Here is a 23,329-nt window from a genome sequence, read left to right as displayed (position 1 = left end):
GCCCGTTTCGCAATGGAAACCTTCAGAAATACTGATCTGATATCAGACAGGAGGAAGTCATAACCACATGACAAGCTGTTAAGGATTACAGTTAAATACATCAAGTAGGGATGTTGCGCATAAATTGCACAAACAAGTGTTGCAAAGTATTGTCTGATCTGGACACAATTCAGACTTGTGGCGCCTCGTGAGAAGAATACTTTTTTGCTTTTAAGTGTAATGAGAGCAGATGAAGCAGTGTGGTGTTTTTTATTATTTTATTTCCAAATTTTTGACTGAACATCTGCCCAATTTTAAATGTGCACACTCCGCACACTACTTCGAATTATGAAGATAACCAAAACAATTTTTTATATATTTCTGACATCCTCATACATTGCTCTCACACACACCTCTGTACGAACAACAGTTTGAAAATCACTTGTATGGAAGACATCAAAGCAAACACAAATGGACTAAAAGCGGACAATTCTTTTTTTTTTAAGTGTGTTACACATCTTTGATGACTGAGTTAGTTCTGGCCCGATATCTCGAGATTACCGCGATATGCTTGCACAAATGGTGTTTCATCAGATAAAGAAATGTGCTGCGGGTTTCAAAGTGAAGCTTTTGTTCATCTCCTGGAAAACCACCAAATTAATAGCACAAGAAATTGAGATGTAAATATTTGTATTGTAATTTATTTTACAGCTGTCCTATAAAAGTGATTTGTAACATGCAAGAGACAGTCTCTGCATTGTTTTGTGTAATTTGATAGGGTTTTAGTCTGTGTTGTTGATGGTTGGGAGGAGTAGTGGAGGGGGAAGGGTTGTAAATCCTGCTCTCTTCTTACTGGTACGGCAACGTGCTGCCTCATTTTCACGTGAAATATTGATACACCTAATTTAACCCCAGGGCAGCTCAGATGTCAAAACGTGTGGGTTTGGCGCGTGAGACTCTCTCCTGCTTCCTGGGTGGGTGGCGGTTAAGATTAGGAGCTTTGCATTATGCAGGTCAATTCTAAAGAGAATTTCATCTATACATGCCCACATATGTGAAGTTGAGGTGTAGAAATGACACGTGAGAAAAGAAGAAAACTCGAAGCGAACCCAGATGATCGGGTTATTAAATGTTTGATGGCTTCGTCTCAACAGGAAGCTGTAATTTAGCTGGAACACAGGTGGTCTGGCGCCGTCACTGATCTATTTGAGCTCACGAACAGGATGGTTGACAGACTGAGAGCAGAGAAGAAAACCTGGATCTGAACCACAGGATGGTTTCATGAACAACAAAGAGCGGTAGTCGTAAAGTACATGGTCACTTTATTCGAAGAAAATATTAAAACAGTAGCATGTACAACTTGGAATGAATGCAAACTGAAGAGTGGAGTGCAAACTCCCGCAGCAGAAGCGGCGCAGGGGAGAATTCACCGTTCAGGAATAAAGAAAAGTGAAGGCTCAGCCACAGTCCTCCAAACATCCCTCCATCAGCTCCATCATGGTGCGAGACACCACAGAGGAGACGGCCGTCCAAGAAAAGAAAGTAAATGAAACAAAAAAATAAACGATAAATAAAAAAAGAAATCATGCCAAACATTTTCGAAACATTTTTTTTTTTTGTATTTTTTTTTTTTTTTTTTCATTTTTGACTTTTGCTTTTTATCCCCCGCAATACCTTTAAGCCCCATTCCACTCGAAACTTGAATTTACAAGCTTTCTCTCTACTTGTTGTTCCTCTTTAACTACAAAAACCCACAATACAACACTTCAGTGGACTCAGCACGCTCTGATTGGCTGGAGAATGAGCTCCGGGCTCAAGCTGCATGCATGAAGAACAGAAGAAAAAAAACCAAGAGAACAAAAGGAAGATGGCCAGCCCAAACATTATCAAGAGCAGATGGAACTTAAGGAGTTCACCAAATGCTGTTCTTCTTCAGTTTGAAGGTAGTTACAGATTATGTTTCTCTTGAATAACTGCTAGACTGATCTTTGGGGACAGGATCACTAACCATTTCATGCAGATATTTGACTTTTTTCCATTATTTTCTGTGTGGACAGAAGGATACTTTATTTTAACATTCAATTATTTTTTAAACAGAAACATTATGAATAAATAAACATTTTTCCAAGAGGTAAGTAAAACATTTGACTGATTTTTTTTTTCTCTTCTAAGAGGGCACGGCAGAAGGAGGCGGCTTCACTTTGCTGTCATCATCTGTACAAATTCTGAGAGGAGAGATGGAAAGAAAATTAGATTAGGCAGTTGCTTTTGGCCGAATGCCACGCTGTGTAGCCAGCTGCTAAATTGTTCAATGGCTTATTAATTTTTTAATCAAGAGGAGAAGGCAGAATTCACACGGCAATTAGCGTCCCATTTCCAAATAGCTTTCATACGAGTCTAATCAAGAAGCTCCGCTTTCAGCAAAACAAGAAGGAGGCCTTTCACGTGTGCGCTGTACGATTATGGCGGAAATGTGAGCAATTTTCGACGCAGATAACTTAGAAATAAAAGATACTTTGGTCATTCCAACATGGAGATGAATAAACTAAACAGCAGAGATGATATTCTAAAGGAATGTAATGTGTCTAAATGAATCATGAAGAAATTATGAGCTTTAAATTTTAATTATGAGGCTGTTTTGAACAAAATGTCATGAAAATTGTTTGATTTGTATACAATATTTAATTCCTAAACTTAACAATTTTAACGTAACATTTTATGATTATAAAATAGTGATATAGTTGTAGGTGTATTATAGTTCAGTTATCAGATGAATAGATGAACAGCAAAAAGCTGTGGTTTACAGTGTATTTAGAGCAGCTAAGAGGTCTCAGTTGTAAGTTTAGTCATTTTCAACAGCTTTGAAAGTAGCTCAACCAATCGGAATCAAGGACCGAGACTGTTTTATAAAAAAGCCTTTCATAATAGCCAAACACAAACATGACTTAAAAAGGAATGTTGTAGGAAATACAGTGCAACATACCTTCATAGTTCACCTGACCATCACCATCTATGTCAGCTTCTCTGATCATCTCATCCACCTCTTCATCTGTCAGCTTCTCACCGAGGTTTGTCATGACATGACGCAACTCTGCAGCACTGATGTAGCCGTTACCGTCCTGGAAGGAAAAAGACGATATAAGTTGTGGGAAAACTTTGGCCTCGCTGCCGTGACTCTGAAGTTTGAGTCAATTTTGGCTGTAATAAACATACAAGAGCCAAGTAAATTAGTTACAGCTCAAACATACCTTGTCAAATACCCGGAATGCCTCGCGAATCTCTTCCTCGCTGTCTGTGTCCTTCATTTTCCTTGCCATCATCGTCAAGAACTCTGGGAAATCTATGGTTCCGTTTCCTAAGAAAAAGGGAAGTGAAATTTGATTAAAAACAGAAGTATTGACGAGAATGTTCACCTCAATGTATAACAAACCATTTCCTGTCTCAGAGTAAAGGCCTGTTCACACCAAGAGGCTACTTATAAACTATATTAATAATAAACTATATTAATGTCCACGCCAGCATACAATATTGTTCTGCTTATTCTAAGAACGCACTGCAGTTTTTTTTTGTATGCCTCATTAAATGCTCAAGCAAGCAACTGGCTGTTGTTCATCAGCTGGAAAAATCATTCCTCTGTGTCATTACTGAGAGTTTTGGACTTTTATAATTAGAACATTTTTTAGAACTATATCTTGAATGTCCTTGGTGTGCATGGCCAAGATTTTTTATTAAAAATAAAGTAATTGTGACTTTACATCTCACAAATGCAACTTTAAATCTTAAAATTGCCAGAAATGTACAACTCTGAACGAACATGTTTCTCATAAACGATAACATTTCTTATGACTGCAACTCTTTTTCTCTCGGGGAGAAAAAGGCTTCTATACTGAAGTGTCGCAACAGTTAAGGTCCAGAAAAATTGTAGTTAAAGATCTTTATATATTGGATAATGACACCTCCAGCTCTCAGAACGTAAACCGCAGCCGTGTCCAGGACAGGCCGTGGCCACTCACGGTTTACCAGCGGGCCATCAAAGAGATGACTGTAGAGAGATCAAAAACCATGTGACTCACTTTGGATTAGCAGGAGATGATAGTCCTCGAGGGACTGTGGTGAATAATAAAAGCTGAGAGGGTTACTGTGATATAAGAGACATGGCTAGATCCCTACAGCTGGCATGGACTAGCCGCAGCTGACCATAAAAGAGCTAAACCATGTCTAATGTTCATCGAGGTCTGAAATAGGTCAAGTGTGCTGTAATGAAGACCAGGCTGGATTACTGACTGGATGTGTGAAACCACTGGGCTAGGATTAGCCAGCCTAAAAGAGACATTGAACTTTGCCTCTGGTTTGAAACCGACAGCCCTGTGGGTTGCAGCACATGGTGATTTAATGGTCTGTGGTGTAAAACAGCAAGAGTGAAACTCTTCCAACGTGTACAACAAGCCACGTTCTTAGAGTGGCAGATAAAATTGTAAGAACTTTGATCGCCACAGGATGTTGAGTCATATTAGCAGTCTTTCAAAGGCACCTAAGGGGAACGCAATTCATCTCTAGAAGGACCACTCAGCAAGACACAATTGTGCTGAAATCAGCCATTTCCAGGTCACTTCCAGTGTCGATTCTCAAAATAAGTTCTTCCCTGGTTTCCCAGCAACTGAGTTCGATGAGTGTGTGGGAACGAGATGACGAACACAAAGAGTGGATTATGCAATTACTTTTATTTTCCACTACTCGCATTATTGCCGTCTGACCTAGATCACGTCACGGCAGGAAAGAGGCAGGCTGCATCCCACAGGCCTATCGATTCGCTGATCGAAGAAGACCGACAGAATGGCTTGCAAATCCGACTGGATTTAGAAGTCTCTCGGCTTGCTGATCCTCCCACACCATCTCGCCTGTCTGTCTGTCTGAGAGGTCCCTGACAGGAGGCTGATAGGAGAGTTTTCTGGTGTCACTCCTTGCTGAGAGAGCGCTGAGTGAGTCACAATGATGAGTGGATGAGATTAAATGGTCTCACAGACAGGCTGTACTTACTCCAATGACAGATGTGTAAAAAAAATAGTCTTTTGAACGGGGCCTTTAAATGAAAGGCGAAGGTTGTATTTTTACTTTTTTTTCAAAATTGCTATGCCAATTTAATATGCAAAGGCATCTTTTAAAAGGGGGCCGATTACACAAACTTCACTTTTACATGGCGTTTGAACATAAATGTATGTCGAAGGTGTGTGTACACAAGCACCCTATAATGATAAATAATATTATTCCCCACAAATCAAAACTTGTGTCTTAAAATGAGTCACTCTCTATACATTGAGATGTCACAATGTAACAGGCCCAACCCACAAATAGTGATTGAATTTGCCTTGGTAGCTTAGAATTAGAACCTACCCTGAGTGAGATGTACAAAGTTAACCATGTTTATCTCCTTGCTAGTGGAAACACAAGAATGTCTCAGCTATATGTAATAAACAATCTGAATTGTTGGCTGTATCAATGCATTTTTCGATTCCACTGCGCATTTTTTCATCGCTTTTCTATGTAAACTAGACGCACTAGACGGTTTGATTGTTGCCATTGCATCGTCTTGTGCAGGAAACAGGGCTCTAAAAACACAGCGCTCAAGTTAAAGGGATATTTCTCCCAAAAATGAATATTCTGTCATCATTTACTCACCCTTAAGTCGTTCCAGACCTATGAGTCTGTTTCTTTCTTCTGTTGCGCACAAAAGATGAAATTTTGAAGAATGTTGGTAACCAAACATTTGATGGACCCTATTGACTTCCATAATATTTTTTCCCATACTATGGAAGTCATTGGGGCCCATCAAATGTTTGGTAACCCATACTCCTCAAAATATATTATTTTAAAAAGGTTTGGAACAGGTTTAGAGTGAGTAAATGATGACAGACATTACATTTTTGGGTGAACTATCCCTTTAAAAGATGTTTAACATTCAGAAAACTCATAACACCTTGCAGTTGATTTTGGGCAGTGTCTGTCTAGCGTACAATTACATGGAAAATACTAGAAAAGTATTGCAGTGGAATGCAAAAACAAAATGCGTTAAGTGGAAATGGATTCATACCATTTCTCTTCTTTTGTAATTGCAAGAGTATCTGAAGAACGAACTGTACAGACTCCGTCCTCTTCTAGAAAGCGTGGTGGGGAGCACTAGCTCATTTTGCATTTAAAGGGATAGTTCACTTTAAAATGAAAATTCTGACAACCTTTACTCACCCTCGTTGTTTCAAACCTGTATGAATTTCTTTCTTCAGCTGAACACAAGGGAAGATATTTTGAAGAATGTCAGTAACCAAACAGTTAACTGGAACCATTGACTTCCATAGTATTTTTTTTTCCTACTATAGAAGTCAATGGCTCCATTTAACTGTTTGGTTACTGACATTCTTCAAAAAGTCTTCCCTTGTGTTCAGCTGAAGAAAGGAATTCATACAGGTTTGAAAAAAACTTGAGGGTGAGTAAAGGATGACAGAATTTTAATTTTAAAGTGAGCCATCCCTTTAAAGATACATACACAAAAACATTGTTTTTGCTTCCACCCAAAAAGAGCCATTTGCAAGTTTCTGCAAGTAAGTAAGACCAAATGACTTTGATTTAACAGACAAAAGTTTTTTTATTTTAATAATGTCTTGTATATATTTACCTTCTGAGGAATAATAATAAAATATTTCCTGCCCAACTATTTATTAAAGGTTATACTTTTAAGCCGTCTTTTCACTGAAAACAAAATTTGGACATGACTGTTGGAATTTGACCCCACGTAGCAGTTGTGGCAACAACTGTGTGGCAACATGGGTTATACATGTATGCAAACAATAAACAGCAACGCATATAGGACAAATAACCGGCAATAATTTGAGTGAAAAAATGATGCCAGGCAACATTAAGAAATAAATATTTAACCCAATGTTTCTGATAAAGTTAAAACCAAAAGTATTAATAACTCACACTGATCCGAACAAAATACATCCCATTCGGTCGATGTGTCGCATACGGTGTAATCGCTCAAATTAAAAAATAAATTACGCATTCAAATCAGATCTGAAAATTCTGCATCTACAGATGGTCGACACCCGATGTAGCCCCAGTGCGACTCTCCATAGCAGATGAATAACTTCCGGTCCAACTGCTGTCGTTTGTCGTGCGCAGTGGAAAGGCGGCTTTACACTTCAGCTGTTCTAATTACACTTTTTTTCTTCATTATGATATTAGGACAGTTGCATCACCCTGCCATTTTTGACTTGTTGCCACTTTATAAATTGTATTTATAATGTAATCTCTTTAAATAAATGAAGAGATCTGGATAAAAAAATGTGTGTCGTTGCATTGACCCAATTATAAGCAAGCCATTTGTAGGCTGGTTTTCTGAACAAACACGCTCAGTTCCTCTGAGCAGTCAGACACAACAACATGAGTTTGTGGGGAGTGTCATTTAAAGGGCTAGCTGTTTCAAGCCTGTATGACGTTCTTTCTTCTGCTGAACACAGAAAATGATATTTTGAAGAATGTGGGTAATCAAACAGTTGATTGTAGCCACAGACTTCAATAGCATGGACAAAATACAACGGAAGTCAAATTATAAAGGTTTAGAAATTGAGGGTGAGAAATTCTCTCATTTTTGGGTGAACTATCCCTTTAAATTAGATATTTAGTTCAAATGCAAAAACAAATAGATGGTCAATGTAATTCAATGTCTTTCAAACCCGCTCACCATCAGCGTCCACCTCATTGATCATGTCCTGCAGCTCTGCCTCCGTGGGGTTCTGACCCAGCGACCGCATGACCGTGCCCAGCTCTTTGGTCGTGATGGTGCCATCACCATCCTTGTCGAATAAGGAGAAAGCCTCCTTGAACTCTGAAATAAGAAAACAGTGGTTGCATTCAGTGTATGCTTCCAAATACACATATCAAAGTCATCTGATTACATGCATGAACTCTCACCTGCGATCTGCTCCTCTGTTAACTGGTCAGCCTACAAATCAAAGAAAGAAAAAAAAAGATGCTGGTTACTAAGGAGACAGAAAACACACATTTGGTAAAAAGAATAAAATAATGTAACACATCTCTATACACCAAGAAGAGCCCTATCGTTTGCCATTATACAAAAACCGAACTGATAATGTAAAACTTATAGCATGAAAAGTTTGTGCAAATGCATTTTTAGATTTCATGTGACAGCCAAACAAAAACACTTTATACAGTGGCATCAGATTACAGGACCAATAATCCAGGCCTTTGGTTAACAGCGAGGAGGGAAAAGCTTGCTGTATGAGTCTCAAGAGCTTGCTAAAGTGGATAAGAGCTGCTAGGAAAACAAATAACCCACATTATGAAGGGGAGGAGTGGGGCTAATGGGCCGAAGAAAGAGGAACACACAGCCATCCTTTCAATCACACTAATTATTCTACTTCCTTAACGCATTAAGCAGCCATATGACATGACATATAACATGCACTGACTTGTGACTTGGGCCACACAAGAGTCACTGGCAGATACATTGATAACAGTCTTTCTGCTGCCAGCTGAACGGCTCATTTCATTCCTCATGCCCATGTGCCCAATACCCAGGCAACCTCCATCACCCTCCTCCTGGGGGATGGGACGCCGCAGCAGAGGAAGAGACGCAGCTGCTCTGGGACTCTCTGCCATCCAGCGTGAGCCGCAGATGACTGTCTGTCCCGCTGTCTGAAACGTTCCTCTTTTATAATGGCCGATAAATGGAAAGCAGTGGTTGTAGGTCGATAAAGCCATTGCAAACATGCACACTTAAGCAGGTGCTCAAGGACCCTACAATTCCCAAAATGTTCAACATGCTTTTTTTTTCTAAACCTGTTTATATATGTCAGTAACAGGCATTTAATAGTGGAATTAGTACTTTTTTCAAACAGTTGCCATGATAATCTTTGGCAGAAACTACTGAACTATTATTGACCAGGTCAATATTCGACCAATGTTTGGCCATTTTAATTAACCAACATTTGTGCCATAGAAGTGCGATAAACAGAGCTAGTAGTTCCCTTTTCAACACTTATCGACTATGTAAAATATACTGGTTTCATTTTTTAAAGTCAAATAATTAGCCTATATTAATTATTAACATATATTTATATTTTAAATTCAAATATTAATATTGAAATTTAATATTGACATAAATAAATGTGAAATATGAATAAATAAAAATCTATTACATATGGAACCCACCGTATAATAAAAAAAGATAAGAATTGAGAGAAATTATGCAATTCTGAGAAATTACGTAAAAAATTGCAGGATTTAAATGTGCACATTTTGACATTTTGACTTTTTTTTCTCCTCTTAATTTCCTGAATCACAATTCTAAAAAGAACAAAAATCAGAACTGAAATTCATAATTAAATATTTTTAATTCAGTGGTGGAAACAAGATTCATATATATATATATATATATATATATATATATATATATATATATATATATATATATATATATATATATATATATATATATATATATATATATATACACACACACACACACACACACACACACACACACACACACACACACACACTCTTTAGTGAAGGACTGAGTTGGCTTTCTGAAAAATGCATTTTTGCAATCAATTTCAATTTAGTATCACAGGTACAAAATATCACATTTGTTCCAGCCCCAAAATTTCCAAATCATTGCACCTAATAGCGATGCATTTACAGAAAACGTGACCACAAAACTAAGACGCAAACCGAACCCTGTGAAATTTGACCTTTTTCTCCTCTGTTTTCTATCACACACACCTGAAGGCTCTCTTGAACCCCACAGGGTACAGAAACTGCACGAATGAACCCTGTCGGCTGTACTTACTGTGCTGTGACACTACGGTCACCCATCTGCGCTGAGATGTGTTTGTCTAAAACACGGTTCTATCGCTTATTAAAAACGTTCAGGCAAATGAATGTAGGTCAGTATACACAGCATAATCCTCAAGAGTCCCAACACATAAAGCATGAGTTTCAGGGAACATTACATCATAACCTCACCCAGGACAGCTGTCTCTTCCAGATGCTTTCCCTCCTTATTAGAACACACACAAATCTAATAAAGAAATCAAACCGACTACAATAAACCAAACTAGCCATGAAACACTTAAGCCGTACGGACAAAACTCCAGGGAAAACCTTTATTGCTCAGAGTTTGGTCTTTCACAGCTTAGATGAAAATTTTCTCCAAAAGAAGAAATGCAAATAGACAAAATTGGTGATGTACAGTACGAGTTTAAGAGTATTATAAATATGAATTTGAATGAGAATCTTTCAGACTTTGATATGTGAGACACATGAGATTTTCAGTACAAAATACAACACTTATATGGTTAAATTTGGCATGAAAATACTTCTAGAGCATTTATTAATGACAATTTCAACATTTACTAATACATTACTAAGTTGTACCTAGATGATGTAGACTAACATTAACTAACAATGTTATAAAATATATATATAAAATAATAAAAAAAAACTCCATCAAGTTCTGGTTTTCTAGGATGCACCACAATTACATCACACATGAAAAGCCAAACAATACCTCTCAGATTCAACAAACAACAAAAAAGCTAGATGACAGACATTTCACAACGACACACCTTTTATTTGCATAAGCTACAGTGACTACAGAGAAAATACAGGAAACTGGGCACCCATAACCATAAGCCTACAACCTTTTAGTCCACGCAACATTGTGGTTTGGTTAAAAAAATACTGCCTGTCATTAGTGAGGCCTTTAAATGTCTGTAAAGTGGTTTTAGATGGGAAATACTGACCAAGCTGTTGTAATTCAGTCTTTAGAGAGGGTATAGAGGGAGATAGATGATGCAACTGACGGTGGCGGAGACACATCCTCCACATCCCCATCTGAGACACATCTACAATCATCTTCATCATGTCCCATCCATCATATTTCACATAAACATAAGCATATCAAACATAAACATCCTTATCAACCCAGCCTACTGACCCTCGACCCCCTAAACACTGACCTGTCTAATTAAAATCTCACAACTACAGGTTTCCAGTGTGCTGCCATGTTGATCTAAAGAGTCCTATTGTATGATATAATAGACAACAATAATAATAATGCATGGCATCCACACCATTTGATGTGTGTAACCCGTATGTAAGATAAAGGATGTAAGAATTGCGCAGTTGTAGATTCAGGCTTCACTCCGACTGTTGCATCGCTAAACTAAGTTACACCCCAGGGAAGTTAATTAAACTAAGCGTAATGTTTAAAATATGATCGTTTTTATAGTAAATTATTTCGGAAAGTGACAACGCTTTAATGAAAAGCCTATTTCGAGACTAATTTGCTGCGGGTAGACAATTAGAGTTACTGCATCAAACAGTATATAACATTAAATATTACGTACCATGTTTGTAGGGAATAGAGGATGATGATAATCTCCAGACTAAACTAAACGAAGGTCTCTCCGGAATGCGCGTGTACTGGTGCGGTTCTGGCTGTGTGTGGACTCGGTGAGAAGTGCACATGTATTCATCCGCCACTCACTTCCTGACTCAGTGCGCGCGGAGCGGCCCTGCCTTTTCCTCTCAACCAATGACATGCGCCGTTAGAGACCGACCGAAACGCCACTACCAGCACGCCGATGCAGTAAACTGTTTTATTTTTTTGTCCTGTTGAAATATTTCAGCATTAGGGTGATGGATTTATACAAGTCCGTGCCAAACAATACATATTTGCACACTATTAAGCCCTGCTCCCTGTTTTAAAGAATGTGAGACTAACTGTTGAAGAAGTTCCACTCAATCACAGTTTGACAAACTTGCTCGTTTTGTGATTTACAGTCATAGATTAATGAATTTTCCATCATGATACATATACATTTGACACCTATAGAGAAGATGTGTGGAGTTATTTTCCAGTTATTTCCCAGTTATTAAAACGCTGGTTTTAAAGGGGTTTGGTTTTAACTGGGAGGCCAGTTTAAATCATCTCTCTCTCTCTCTCTCTCTCTCTCTCTCTCTCTCTCTCTCTCTCTCTCTCTCTCTCTCTCTCTCTCTCTCTCTCTCTCTCTCTCTCTCTCTCTCTCTCTCATTTCCAGGACTCATATGGATTATAAATGAGTGAATTATTATTTATTACGTATTTTAACTGCTGCATATATTACGTTCATAACTGTTAAACAATTTTCTGTTAAACAAATGCTTGTTGTGTTCAGGTCATTCTCAGAGATTAATTAATTATCCAGAAGAAGTCTGTGGAACCTAATTGGTTAATAATATCACAAGAACTGTAGCATCAAAGTTAATTCATGCGTATGTGTATGCAATATAATAGAATATTCTGTTGTTTGCACAATCTTATTAAACCCTGAATGCCATTATTAGATAATTATTGAATAAACGCTAATGTTGCTGCTTTTTTTGAAGGACATGCTCAAGTGATGTGTGTGGCCCTAGTTTCTTCAGGCGGAAGGACAGTGTGGATTTTCCTCCGCTAGAGGATTCATGGTGTCGGTTTGTTACGGAGCACCTGATTGGTTGACGCGGACCTGCAATATTATACACAATGTTAAGGGGGGCATTATTGGCCGCCCTAGACCTGCATTGCACCAGGCAACGGCACATAATAGAAATCCATAAAAATAAAATAAAAATCTTAGATTTTCTTTTTTTGATTTAAGGATATTATATTAGTGTTTTGGGTCGTTTACTTACATTTCACCACATTACAGTATATATTTTCTATAAAAAGAGGAAGTGTATCAGGTTTTACTCACATTGACTGTTGAGGACTTTCTATTGGCTAATGCACAACCCATGAGCGAATCACCTGTAGACCTCCACTCAAGTTTTATCATGTTATAATGCAGTGGACAAACCTGTGCGCCTGTATTTAGATTTAACCCTATTGGGGTTTCAACTATAATTTTTTTATTTTGTTTTATTTACCTCAGCAGAACTGATCATTTAGTTAAAAATTAAGTTTTTATTCATAATTTGATCAAAAGGGAATTTAATTTATAATGTTAGAAAATGCCAATAAATGCTATAAATATAAATATATATACACATATTATATAAACACTTATAAACACTTTTATGTTAGATTCAATTAATCGATTTGACAGCACTAGTGTGTGTGTGTGTGTGTGTGTGTGTGTGTGTGTGTGTGTGTGTGTGTGTGTGTGTGTGTGTGTGTGTGTGTGTGTGTGTGTGTGTGTGTGTGTGTGTTACCTCTTGCCAACCATAGACAGTAAAAGAAAATTGCCAACAACTACTAAACTGTGCAAACACGACACCTAGTGTCCTTGGTGTGAATAGTGTGAAGGCTCACAGATAACCCTATACTAACCTGTAAGATGTGTGTCATGAACAAGCTTAGCATCTGTGAAACCGCTAAGGGCATAAAGCTTTTTGGTCCACGTGAGCTAGTTTCTGCTTGCTGAATGTGCATTGATGTGGAGGCAGCGAATGATTTAAGGAGAGTGCAGATCCCGTGAATGGCCGCAGACTGACTGCTTTCTGCTGACTGGAGACTTTCATTAGTTGCTCCTTTACATCAAGGAAGCATTTTCATCACTCTTCATGCTGCTTTGCAGGGGTCAATGACGAATGGAGTCTTCAAAATAGAACTGAATCGAGGAAAACTGTCTTCCTGGTGGAATTAAAACATTTTATATAGCCAACAGTAGCACTCCTAAAAAGGTATAATAATAATATGCAATATTTAGTAATGTATTAAAACAGTTACCTTGGACAAATACGAGCTGCACACCCAGATAAGGTTGTTTTATATAATTAAACGGAACAGAGAACAGAGATTGAGATGAGAATAATCTAAAAACGCTGCTTTAATTACGCCAGTCTCTGCAGAGTCAAGCAGGAGAAAAGACACTTTAGTAGTCTAATAATTAGCAGAACCTCTACGGAAGGGAAATTAATCGTCCCTATCTCTGAGGATATGCTTTCTCTGCAGGCGGAGACTATGACTTTCTGATTAAGATAATGAAGTTCAGGAGAACAGATTTTCAGTAAAATTCCTTGAAATTGAATTCCAAGAACATTAAAATGAATAAAAAACTAGAACATTAAAAGCAACAGTTTCTTTTCTGAAAAGAAAAAGATCTAAAATGTATTGTATACACACACACACACACACACACACATACATTGTGTTTTCACTTTTTATGGAGACTTTCCATAGACATAATGTATTTTATCCCCCTACACTAAACCTACCCATCAAAACTTTCTTCATAATTGATTTATAAGCTGTTTTCCTCATGAGAACCAAAAGATGTCCCAACAAGGACAAGGATTTTGGATATTGCCATCTTTGTGGGAACATTTTGTCCCCATAATGTAGGTTTTACCTGATTACCTGAAACTTTTTATAAATATTCCGACATATTGCAATTTACAATAACTGTTTTAATATCTTTTAAAATGTCATTTACACCTGTGAGGCAAAGCTGATTTTCAGCATCATTACTTGCTGATTATTACTTCTTCAGTGTCACATGATCCTTAAAAAATCATTCAAATATGATGATTTGCTGCTCAAGAAACGTTTATTATTATTATCAATGTTGAAAACCGTTGTGCTGCTTTATATTTTTGAAGAAAGTGTGACACACTACCATTCAAAAGTTTGGGGTAAAAAAGTTTCTATATAAAATATAGAAATAAAAATAAAGAAATTATACTTGTATTCACCAATGACCAAATGTTAGTTTAATTTATAATGTAAGAGAAGTTTGATTTCTGAAGGATCGTGAGACTAAAGACTGGAGTAATGATGCTGAAAAAGTATATAATATTACTGTTTTTTTTTTTACAGTATAAATGCAGCCTTGGTGAGCATAAGCACACAAGCACATATCCCATAAATCACCTTATGAGGGCTAAGAAAAAGAAACAAGCCAATCAAATCTCTCATCCAGCTCTAGCATTTATTTTCAGATCACATGAATGAAAAAAAAAAAAAAAACTGGCAGACAAAAACACGCATATATTTTAACCAAATATGTACTCAATGTGTGTCACACTCATATTTACATAGAAATGAAAACTGGAGGAAGATTAGAGATAGAGGCCTTCGGGGGTGCCCTCCTGCTTCTTATACAAAACATTTTCTTTAGATTTCTTGAAGTCCTCGTTGGTGACTTTCATCCTGCGTTCTCTGAGGGCCATGAGCCCTGCTTCTGTACAGATGGCCTGAAGAGACAAGAAATCAAGAGATAAGATAACATAATTCATCTGAAACAACACAAGAGGGCAGCAGAGCTTTCTGCAACACTTTAAAATCAACTAAAATACTGGCAAGCCCATAAACATACCTTAATATCGGCTCCTGAAAGGTCATCTTTAGCCAGGATGAGGTCGTCCAAGCTCACATCCTCAGACACAGTCATTCTGCTGGTGTGAATCTGGAAGATCCTTCTTTTGGTTTTCTCATCTGGTAACGGGAACTCAATCTTACGGTCAATGCGACCTGGGGTGGGGTGGAGGGGTTGGAGGATTAGACATGAAAATGCCTCAAGTACTTAAAAAAATATACTCTAGTAAAAGTACCATTACTTCTCTAAAAAATGAAGAGAGTAAAAATTACTTGTCCAACCAAAGACCCACGAGCCAACAAACACGATCCTTTAATTGTTTGAATTAAAAGGGCGGTAAAACACAATTTCACTTTTCTAACTTTAGCTAGTGTGTAATGTTACTGTTTGAGCATAAACAACATTTGCAAAGTTACAATGTTCAAAGTTTAAAGCAAAGGGAGATATTTGCTTTTAAAGAAATCAATTTCTAAGGATGACAGCAAACGACCGGTAGGGACAACAGACATTCCTCTATGATAGCTGACATCACTAACTCCAATATCTACATAAACCCCTCCTCCGAGAATATTAAATAAGGGGTATCATTTTTTTAGTGGCAAACATTTTACTGTTTAAAACCAATCAGCAGGTTCAGCACCCAGGTCCCACCCACGAAAGTTCCTGAGCTTTGAAAAAGTACTACCTCGCGAGCAAGGACTTTCTGAGGGGGAAATTTTTACCAGGAACTTTATTTAGCCCCCGGTTCCTGCGGTCGAAACACGAGTAGCACCCCAAAGTCCCTAGTTTCTGGGGAAAGTTACTGCAGTGGAAACGTACGTGGAGCGTTCCTGTCTCCTTTTCCCCCTGAGCTTTAAACTTCATAATAACCCCCAACAAACTTTTTTACAGCATGCATCATGCACTCATACTACACTCATCAAGAGTCAATGAGCTGCCGTCTATTACAGGACGTGTGCGAGGGAGAGATGCGTAAGTGCAGATCGCGACACTCTCTAGATGTAAATTAAATAAATAGTGACAATTCCAAGCATTGTGAACTTGGCACTTGCAGGAGCAATTAACACTCACTGAAAAAAAATTATTCTGCCGCTTCATAAATATGACCATCTGTCCACTTTACTTAAAAATATCTAATTTTGTCTCAACTTAATTTAGTTGTGTTCAATCAAACTAATATATTTAAAACTGATGTTTCTTTAATTCATTTGTTAAAACTACATAAAATATTTGTACTGACATAACTAACTGTGCAGTGGATCTGTAGTCCCCAGCATGCTTTGCAAGTGACTGCGTTAGGAGAGTAAATTTAGGGATTCAAGTGTTATTTTATGTGTTTTTCAGTAAAGGTAAAGAAGTTGTTAGTTTTTGTTAGTGTTTAATGTTCAGTTATGCTGGATACTGATGAGTTTCTGTAATTTTGTTTATGTTATGCAGAAGAGTAGGGCCTGTGTTTAGGCTGTGGGCACTTATACATAAATTAATTGGATAAAATTCCTGCTCTCAATTAAATTTGAGTTTGTCCAATGAGTTATTTTTGCATTTAATTTCAAAAAATATCCTTTTTGTTATTTAAAAGTTTTAAAGGTAAATTAAATTGATAAATTTGCTCACCTTACATAATAAACTTTTACAAATTGAACATAACATTATTAAGTAAACTGCACAAATAAATATTATGTAACAGTGACACATTCAAATGGTTTGTATTTACTAAAATTAATTGTCAGCCTTACTTGAATTTCTTGTTCATATAACTAAATTGTAATTTGTAAAAATTGCTCAATACTGTATAGTTGTGGGCAACCACTTGACGCAACAAGTCATTTATTTGAGTGCTGAAACATTGTATTAACATTGATACCCGCAACCTCGCACCAAATTTCAGACCCTTTAGTACTCAGAAATCTGTCATTTACCTTAACAAGTTTCTTCAAATTAGAGGAAGATGCTGATATCTCGATTGAATTAATGCTTGAAGGGTGAAGGATGATTAACAGCAGTCCCATCTACTTCTGTGGTAAAAGTTTTGTTTTCTATGTGTTATTTGATTTGACGGGAGTCACGAGATCAATTACTCTCTCCCTATCTAATCACATTGATGAATAGAAAATAAAATTCAAACAAGAATGTATCGACCACATACAGAGGGAAAATAAGGGAGTAAAAGTAACGACTTAAATTACAGTAGCCTACGTATTTGTAATTCGTTACTTCACACCCCTGCTTGAGGGTGCATCTAAAATACAAATATGCTTTGAATATCATAGCCTCGGTTTGCAGTTGCTTCTTACCCGGTCTAATAAGAGCAGGGTCAAGGGTCTCTATTCGGTTGGTAGCCATAATGACCTTTACATCTCCGCGTGAATCAAAGCCATCCAGCTGGTTGAGCAGTTCCAACATGGTTCTCTGGATTTCACGTTCACCTCCTGAGTTTGAGTCGTATCTGCAAAGAGGTATTCAGGGTACACCATGACACAGTATCTTTTAAAATGCCTTGTTATGCTTTTTCAAGGATTACATTTAATGTAGTGTGTAATATAGCTGTTTGTGAATGTAAAAGGTCCGCAAAGTTTCAAAGATCAAAGCGTAGGATAAACGTATCGCCTCCTAAAAGAAAGAATCGATTCTGATCTGCCTAGAACAAGTCATCAGTAATTCCAGTCTTACTTCCTGCACAAACCTATTAAAGGGGGGGATGCATTGAAAAGTAAACCTATAGGTGACCTTTCAAAAAAATATTTCTTCGTAATATTGCTCTACCTCTTAGTTCCAATGGCATCAATCTCATCAATGAAGACGATAGAAGGTGCGTGTTCCTCTGCCACCCTGAAGAGCTCACGCACTAATTTAGGGCCGTCGCCAAGATACTTCTGAATCAGCTCTGAACCAACAACACGCAAAAACGTTGCTGACGTCTGATTGGCCACCGCTTTGGCGAGGAGGGTTTTACCTGACACCCAGAATTATATAACAGATCAAGATTTGTGATCATATGCCCATGCTAACTGTAAAAAAACAGTGGTGTTGGACTTACCTGTTCCAGGTGCGCCGTATAGAATGACCCCTTTGGGAGGCTTGATCCCCATTTCCTCATAATACTCCGGATGGGTCAGTGGCAGCTCCACTGACTCCTATATCATTGTGACAGCCAAAACATATGGTAAGAAGCATAGATTCATTTTTATCTAAATAAACATTACCAAGTATATAATGTAAAAGTCTATTACCTTGCAAAATTCTTCCTATATAAAGAGATCTCTCTTTTTCTCTATTTTTGTCAATTTTTTGGCATCATCCTTTTATATTTCCAAAAGACACTCATACTGTGTGTCTAAAATGCTAAGCACTAGATTAAAAACACGTTGTTTTCAAAATTACACATTGGAATAATCAGCTTCTATATTATCACTGTACTAAAAACAACATAAATGATGAAAATATAATCTGTAAAATATTATTTTGCATTAATAATTATTTATTTAGAAAATAATTTTAAAATACTTATTTTTGCATATTGTTCAAAACTGTGTTTTTGAAAGAGGAAAAAAAATATGATTTAAAACTAAAGTAAAAATAGTAATATTGGGAATTTTTATCAAAAAATATAATTTAAAACTATTTTCCTTTTGAATATATTTTTAATTTAATTTTAATTTTAAATTTCTGTGTGCAGAACAAAATTTTTAGCGTCATTACTTCAGACTTAATATTAGTGTCACATGACTCTTGGAAAATATTCTAATATGCTCAAGAAATGTTTCTTCAAATTTAAATGTTGTATCATCAAATTCTTTAATGAATCAAATTCAAAAGAGAAGCATTTATTTGAAATAGAAATATTCTGTGACATTTTAAAAGCCTTTACTGTGACTTTAGATCAATTCAATGTATCCTTGCTGAATATATAAATTTATTAATTTCTTAATATAAATGTAAAACTGTGATGTCAATTCAAATGTATTTTAATAGCAGTTTTCACACTAAATATTGTTATTTTGTTACCGGGATTACAGGGAGTCTACAGAAAGTAGAATAGCAGTAAATATTAGCTTACTTTAAAAGGTACACTTGTACACTAAGTAAATTTTATACCTAGCAGTATGGTTTTTGTGGGAAATGTGTACTAACATCACGCATGTCTCAACAAATGGGTAAATAAAGAAAAGTTTAAAAAGTGTGTGTATGGTGTGATAGTGGCATAACTAGTTAGTTGTCACAACAAGTGAGAAAGGTTGACATGGAGCAGCTAAATAGAGGGCAAAATACAATTTTGTATGTTGCTTTCACACAAGTAAATATGTCTGGTCTTCAATCTAATAAAGATTTGTCTTTAACTTGCCTTAATTTCCTGTATCTGACCGTCCAGTCCACCGATGTCCGCGTATGTCTCTTGCGGAGCCTTCTCCACTTTCATGACTGTAACAAGAGGGTCTGTGTCGTCCATCAGCACTCCAATGACAGCATGGACCTTTAAACAACATCCCATTTTATAGGTCAATCTACCAATGTTCGGCATGCAGAATTAGATACAGGAAAGCATACAAAAAAATTATTGTATTAGTCTTTTTACTTGTTTTCCAAAATTCCATAAAACAAGATACATTTACATGAAGCCACACCGAATAAGATATAAGAATTGTTTTCATAGATTGTAGCTTAAATATAGTAATATTTTGCCTATGTTTTTAAACTTGCTTGTAAAATGTAGAACAACAATTTCACCTAAGAAATCAAGTGTTAATATCATAGAAAGTGTTGCTTCTTAAGTAAATTGATTAAGCTTCAGGTATTATTCAATTTTTACAAAAAAATACTTGTTTTGCAGTTTAAACTATACTACTTTAGAATAGATGTTTATTATAATTGTCAATAATAAAGTTTGAAAGATTCATTCTATTTATTTATATTAAAACCTGATTGTTGGGGCAGATATTTGACCTTGTGATTGAGCAAGACGGAACAGCCGGGCTCCAGCAGATCTTTGTCAACAAACGAAAGGATGCTGACATAATGCTCTGAGCCCACAGACGTGGAGACAATGGCATGATTGTCATCAATGATCTCCTCCAGGGTCCCCACAGACATAGGGGTCCCCCTGAGGTCATCGACCTTTGACCTCTCCTCCTAAGAAGAGAGAAAACAGAAACATCAGTAAAGGACAGACCAACAAAAGAGAGAGAGAGAGAGAGAGAGAGAGAGAGAGAGAGAGAGAGAGAGAGAGAGAGAGAGAGAGAGAGAGAGAGAGAGAGAGAGAGAGAGAGAGAGAGAGAGATGGTGCACCTCCTGTTTCCCCTCTAGAGGTTTCATCTGCTCCTGGTTTCTGATGAACTCCTCTTCCATCAGGAGGTAATCTTTAATTCTCTCCTGCTTCAGGAGCTTCAGTCTGCACTGTGTATGAGGGGTGACTATATCGAGAGAAAATCGGATAAGCAACCACAAGATCCTCCTGAGTTCGACAGTAGAGGTCACTTCTTTTACCTAATGGCAGTTTGCTAGCAGCATCAGGGCCCTTGGACTTCCTTTTCTTCTTGCCCACTCTAGATGGAATGGGCGGCTCATATTTCTTCTTTTTGTCCTATTATGATGATAGATGGAATCATTAAATAAGGAAAAACATCTGGATGATGCCATTTTAAAATATCCATGTTATTCTGGTCACCTTATCATCTTTCTTTCCACCTCCTGGTCCGTGTCCTCCACTCTGACTCTGGCCCTGCGTTGAGAAAGATTCATGTATAATATTCATATAACACTACCGGTCCGGAACAATTTCAATGTTTTAGAAATAAATATATGTATTTGATGAATGTACAAGATACAGTATTGTTTAAATATACAATTGTGAAACATTAGTACAATTTAAAATAACTGCTTATTTATACATTTTAAAATGCCATTTATTGCTGTGAGCAAAGCTGCATTTTCCAGCCTTCAGTGTCACATGATCCTAGCCTAGAAATCTAGACGCACCCTAATGTCAGCAAATCTAATCTGCCGCAAGTATCGCTTAGCAACTCTCAATACAGTATTGAGCTGTAAACGCCAAACTCAATCGTGTACTTCATTTATAGGCCAATCACATTGTGTTTAGAGTTGGTGGGCGGGGCTTAACATAATGACGTCAGAGTTACTAGTAAACACAGAAGCTGGTGAACGTCGGTCTTTCGAATCAGCTTTGACCGCAACTCTGGAAGACTTGGAGTTAAACTTTTCTCTGAGAAAAGAACGAAGAACGCCACTGAAGTCATTCTTAAAAAGGGAAGACGTGTTCAGAGTTTTGCCAACCGGATACGGTGAAAGTTTTAATCTGTCAACTAGCTCCGCTTCACCTTCGTTGCTCTGGTTGGTTGCAGCTCTATCCAGTTGCGTGCAGAGGGAGTTTGAAAGACAACCGTTTATCCCGCCCCTCGGAGTGAGCCCTGCCAATGGTGAGTTTCCAGACCAAACATCTTGATGTGGGTCTGGCTTGTGCTTTTAAGAAATGCATGATCCTTCAGAAATCAAATGAATGTTTGATTTCTGAATCAAGAGACATCTGATTTCTGAATCTCATTCTAAATCAAGAGACATCTTTTAAAAACACAAATACTGTAAATGTATTACTAACAGAAGCTAGGAGTGTCAATAAGTACATTTGTCAAAAATTAATTTTGTAATTCCAGAAACATCAAGACTGTATGTTTTTCAATATAGTTATTATATTGAAACATACCATGATTTTAGATAATTTTTTATTGTATGTAGCATTTTACTTAAGTCAGATTGATTTAATGTATCGATGATAATAATAATAACAAAATAAATATTAATAATAATGTATAAACTTGAGGATCTGACTTTATACATCCACTAAAATTACTTAATTCTAATTCAGCATAACTTAATTCTAGTTTTAATTCTAGAATTATTGTACTGTATTCAGAATCATCAGTTTGCAATGCTTGATATTTTATATTTAAAGCAGTGAAATGCATACATGTTTAAGTGGGACTTTACAATGATTAAAATGAATAAGACAAGCATTTTAAACCTTACATATGCAAAACACTTGAAATATCATTATATGTAGATTAAATACCCAATATGATGACAAAAACTGTCCAAGAAGACTTGTTCTCTGACCACTTTAAATGTAAAGGAAGAAGAAGAAAAACAATATCGTGTCACTTTAAATTGCCTGCAAGTTGACATTGCATGCGGGTAAGTAGAGTGACAGTAGCGCGATTAAAACCTCTTCAGAGGATGATTATTGTGTTGTTAATTCATCGATGTAAAAACAGGTATTTAGCAGGGAGTTACGACACACCATTCATGCGCCCATTTACACAGCTTTTACAATTTATATTTGCACATCGCAGAATTACAGAAAGGAAACTATTTAAACAATGATTTTGGTAAATAAACTGCTGGCTCACTCACCATTATCACCACCGGTTGTCGCTCAAAATAAACGTCACTACGGATAGACTGACAGAATAAAAGAAGCCAAAAAAAAAAAAACGATCGAAAAACGCGTTTGTTCATTTACTACTGGAGACTGGCCTTTAGCAAGAGCCAACACATTAATAATTTAACATTGCCAAAACGTTTTATAAACAATATTAACCCTATCAGGGGGGGCCATATTAGCTGTAGTAGGGTATGACAGAGTCCGACAGCTCAATCAGGCAGGTAGCCAGTTGCCTAACGGTCAAATGTTTGGAATAATTAAAATAATAAAGATAAAAAATAAAAATAGTTTGAGAGAGTCTGAGGGTCTCTTATGCTTACCAAGGCTGTATTTAATTGGTTAAAATACAGTAAAACAGTAATATTGTGAAATTCAGATATTATTATAGACTAACATAACTGAATGATCCATCCTTATCCATTATTTTGTGAAAACCAGCATTTAAAAAAAGTAACAATATAAATGTCTTTACTGTGGCTTTAGAATTTTATTGCATCCTTGCTGAATAAAATTTAAATCTTGTGTACCCAAATATTGG

General features: G+C 36.8%; 2 protein-coding genes across 3 annotated transcripts; both read right to left on the bottom strand.

Moving 5' to 3' along the window:
- Positions 1-1,284: 1,284 nt before the first annotated feature.
- calm1b (calmodulin 1b) lies at positions 1,285-11,533 on the bottom strand. Its single transcript, XM_067417219.1, has 6 exons — positions 11,406-11,533; positions 7,945-7,975; positions 7,715-7,858; positions 3,228-3,334; positions 2,963-3,098; positions 1,285-2,204 (listed from the first exon to the last, which is right to left on the bottom strand). The coding sequence occupies exons 1-6, from the start codon at positions 11,406-11,408 to the stop codon at positions 2,176-2,178; spliced, it is 450 nt and encodes a 149-aa protein (XP_067273320.1). The 5' UTR covers positions 11,409-11,533; the 3' UTR covers positions 1,285-2,175.
- A 3,405-nt stretch (positions 11,534-14,938) lies between these two features.
- Positions 14,939-22,827, bottom strand: psmc1b (proteasome 26S subunit, ATPase 1b). 2 transcript variants are annotated; one of them, XM_067417220.1, is made up of 11 exons: positions 22,761-22,827; positions 21,001-21,054; positions 20,820-20,916; positions 20,622-20,746; positions 20,280-20,465; positions 19,681-19,809; positions 18,376-18,472; positions 18,102-18,291; positions 17,633-17,784; positions 15,339-15,493; positions 14,939-15,216 (listed from the first exon to the last, which is right to left on the bottom strand). In XM_067417220.1, exons 1-11 carry the CDS (start codon positions 22,761-22,763, stop codon positions 15,082-15,084), a joined length of 1,323 nt encoding a protein of 440 aa, XP_067273321.1. In that variant the 5' UTR covers positions 22,764-22,827; the 3' UTR covers positions 14,939-15,081. The 2 variants fall into 2 exon arrangements, with proteins under 2 accessions (XP_067273321.1, XP_067273322.1); XM_067417221.1 differs by lacking the exon at positions 22,761-22,827 and adding an exon at positions 21,671-21,892.
- Positions 22,828-23,329: the final 502 nt, after the last annotated feature.

Source organism: Pseudorasbora parva, chromosome 15 (assembly GCF_024679245.1).
Source record: "Pseudorasbora parva isolate DD20220531a chromosome 15, ASM2467924v1, whole genome shotgun sequence".
Lineage (NCBI taxonomy): Eukaryota > Metazoa > Chordata > Actinopteri > Cypriniformes > Gobionidae > Pseudorasbora > Pseudorasbora parva.
Note: the sequence above shows the minus strand (reverse complement) of the source record. Positions and strands in the feature narration are given on the sequence as shown.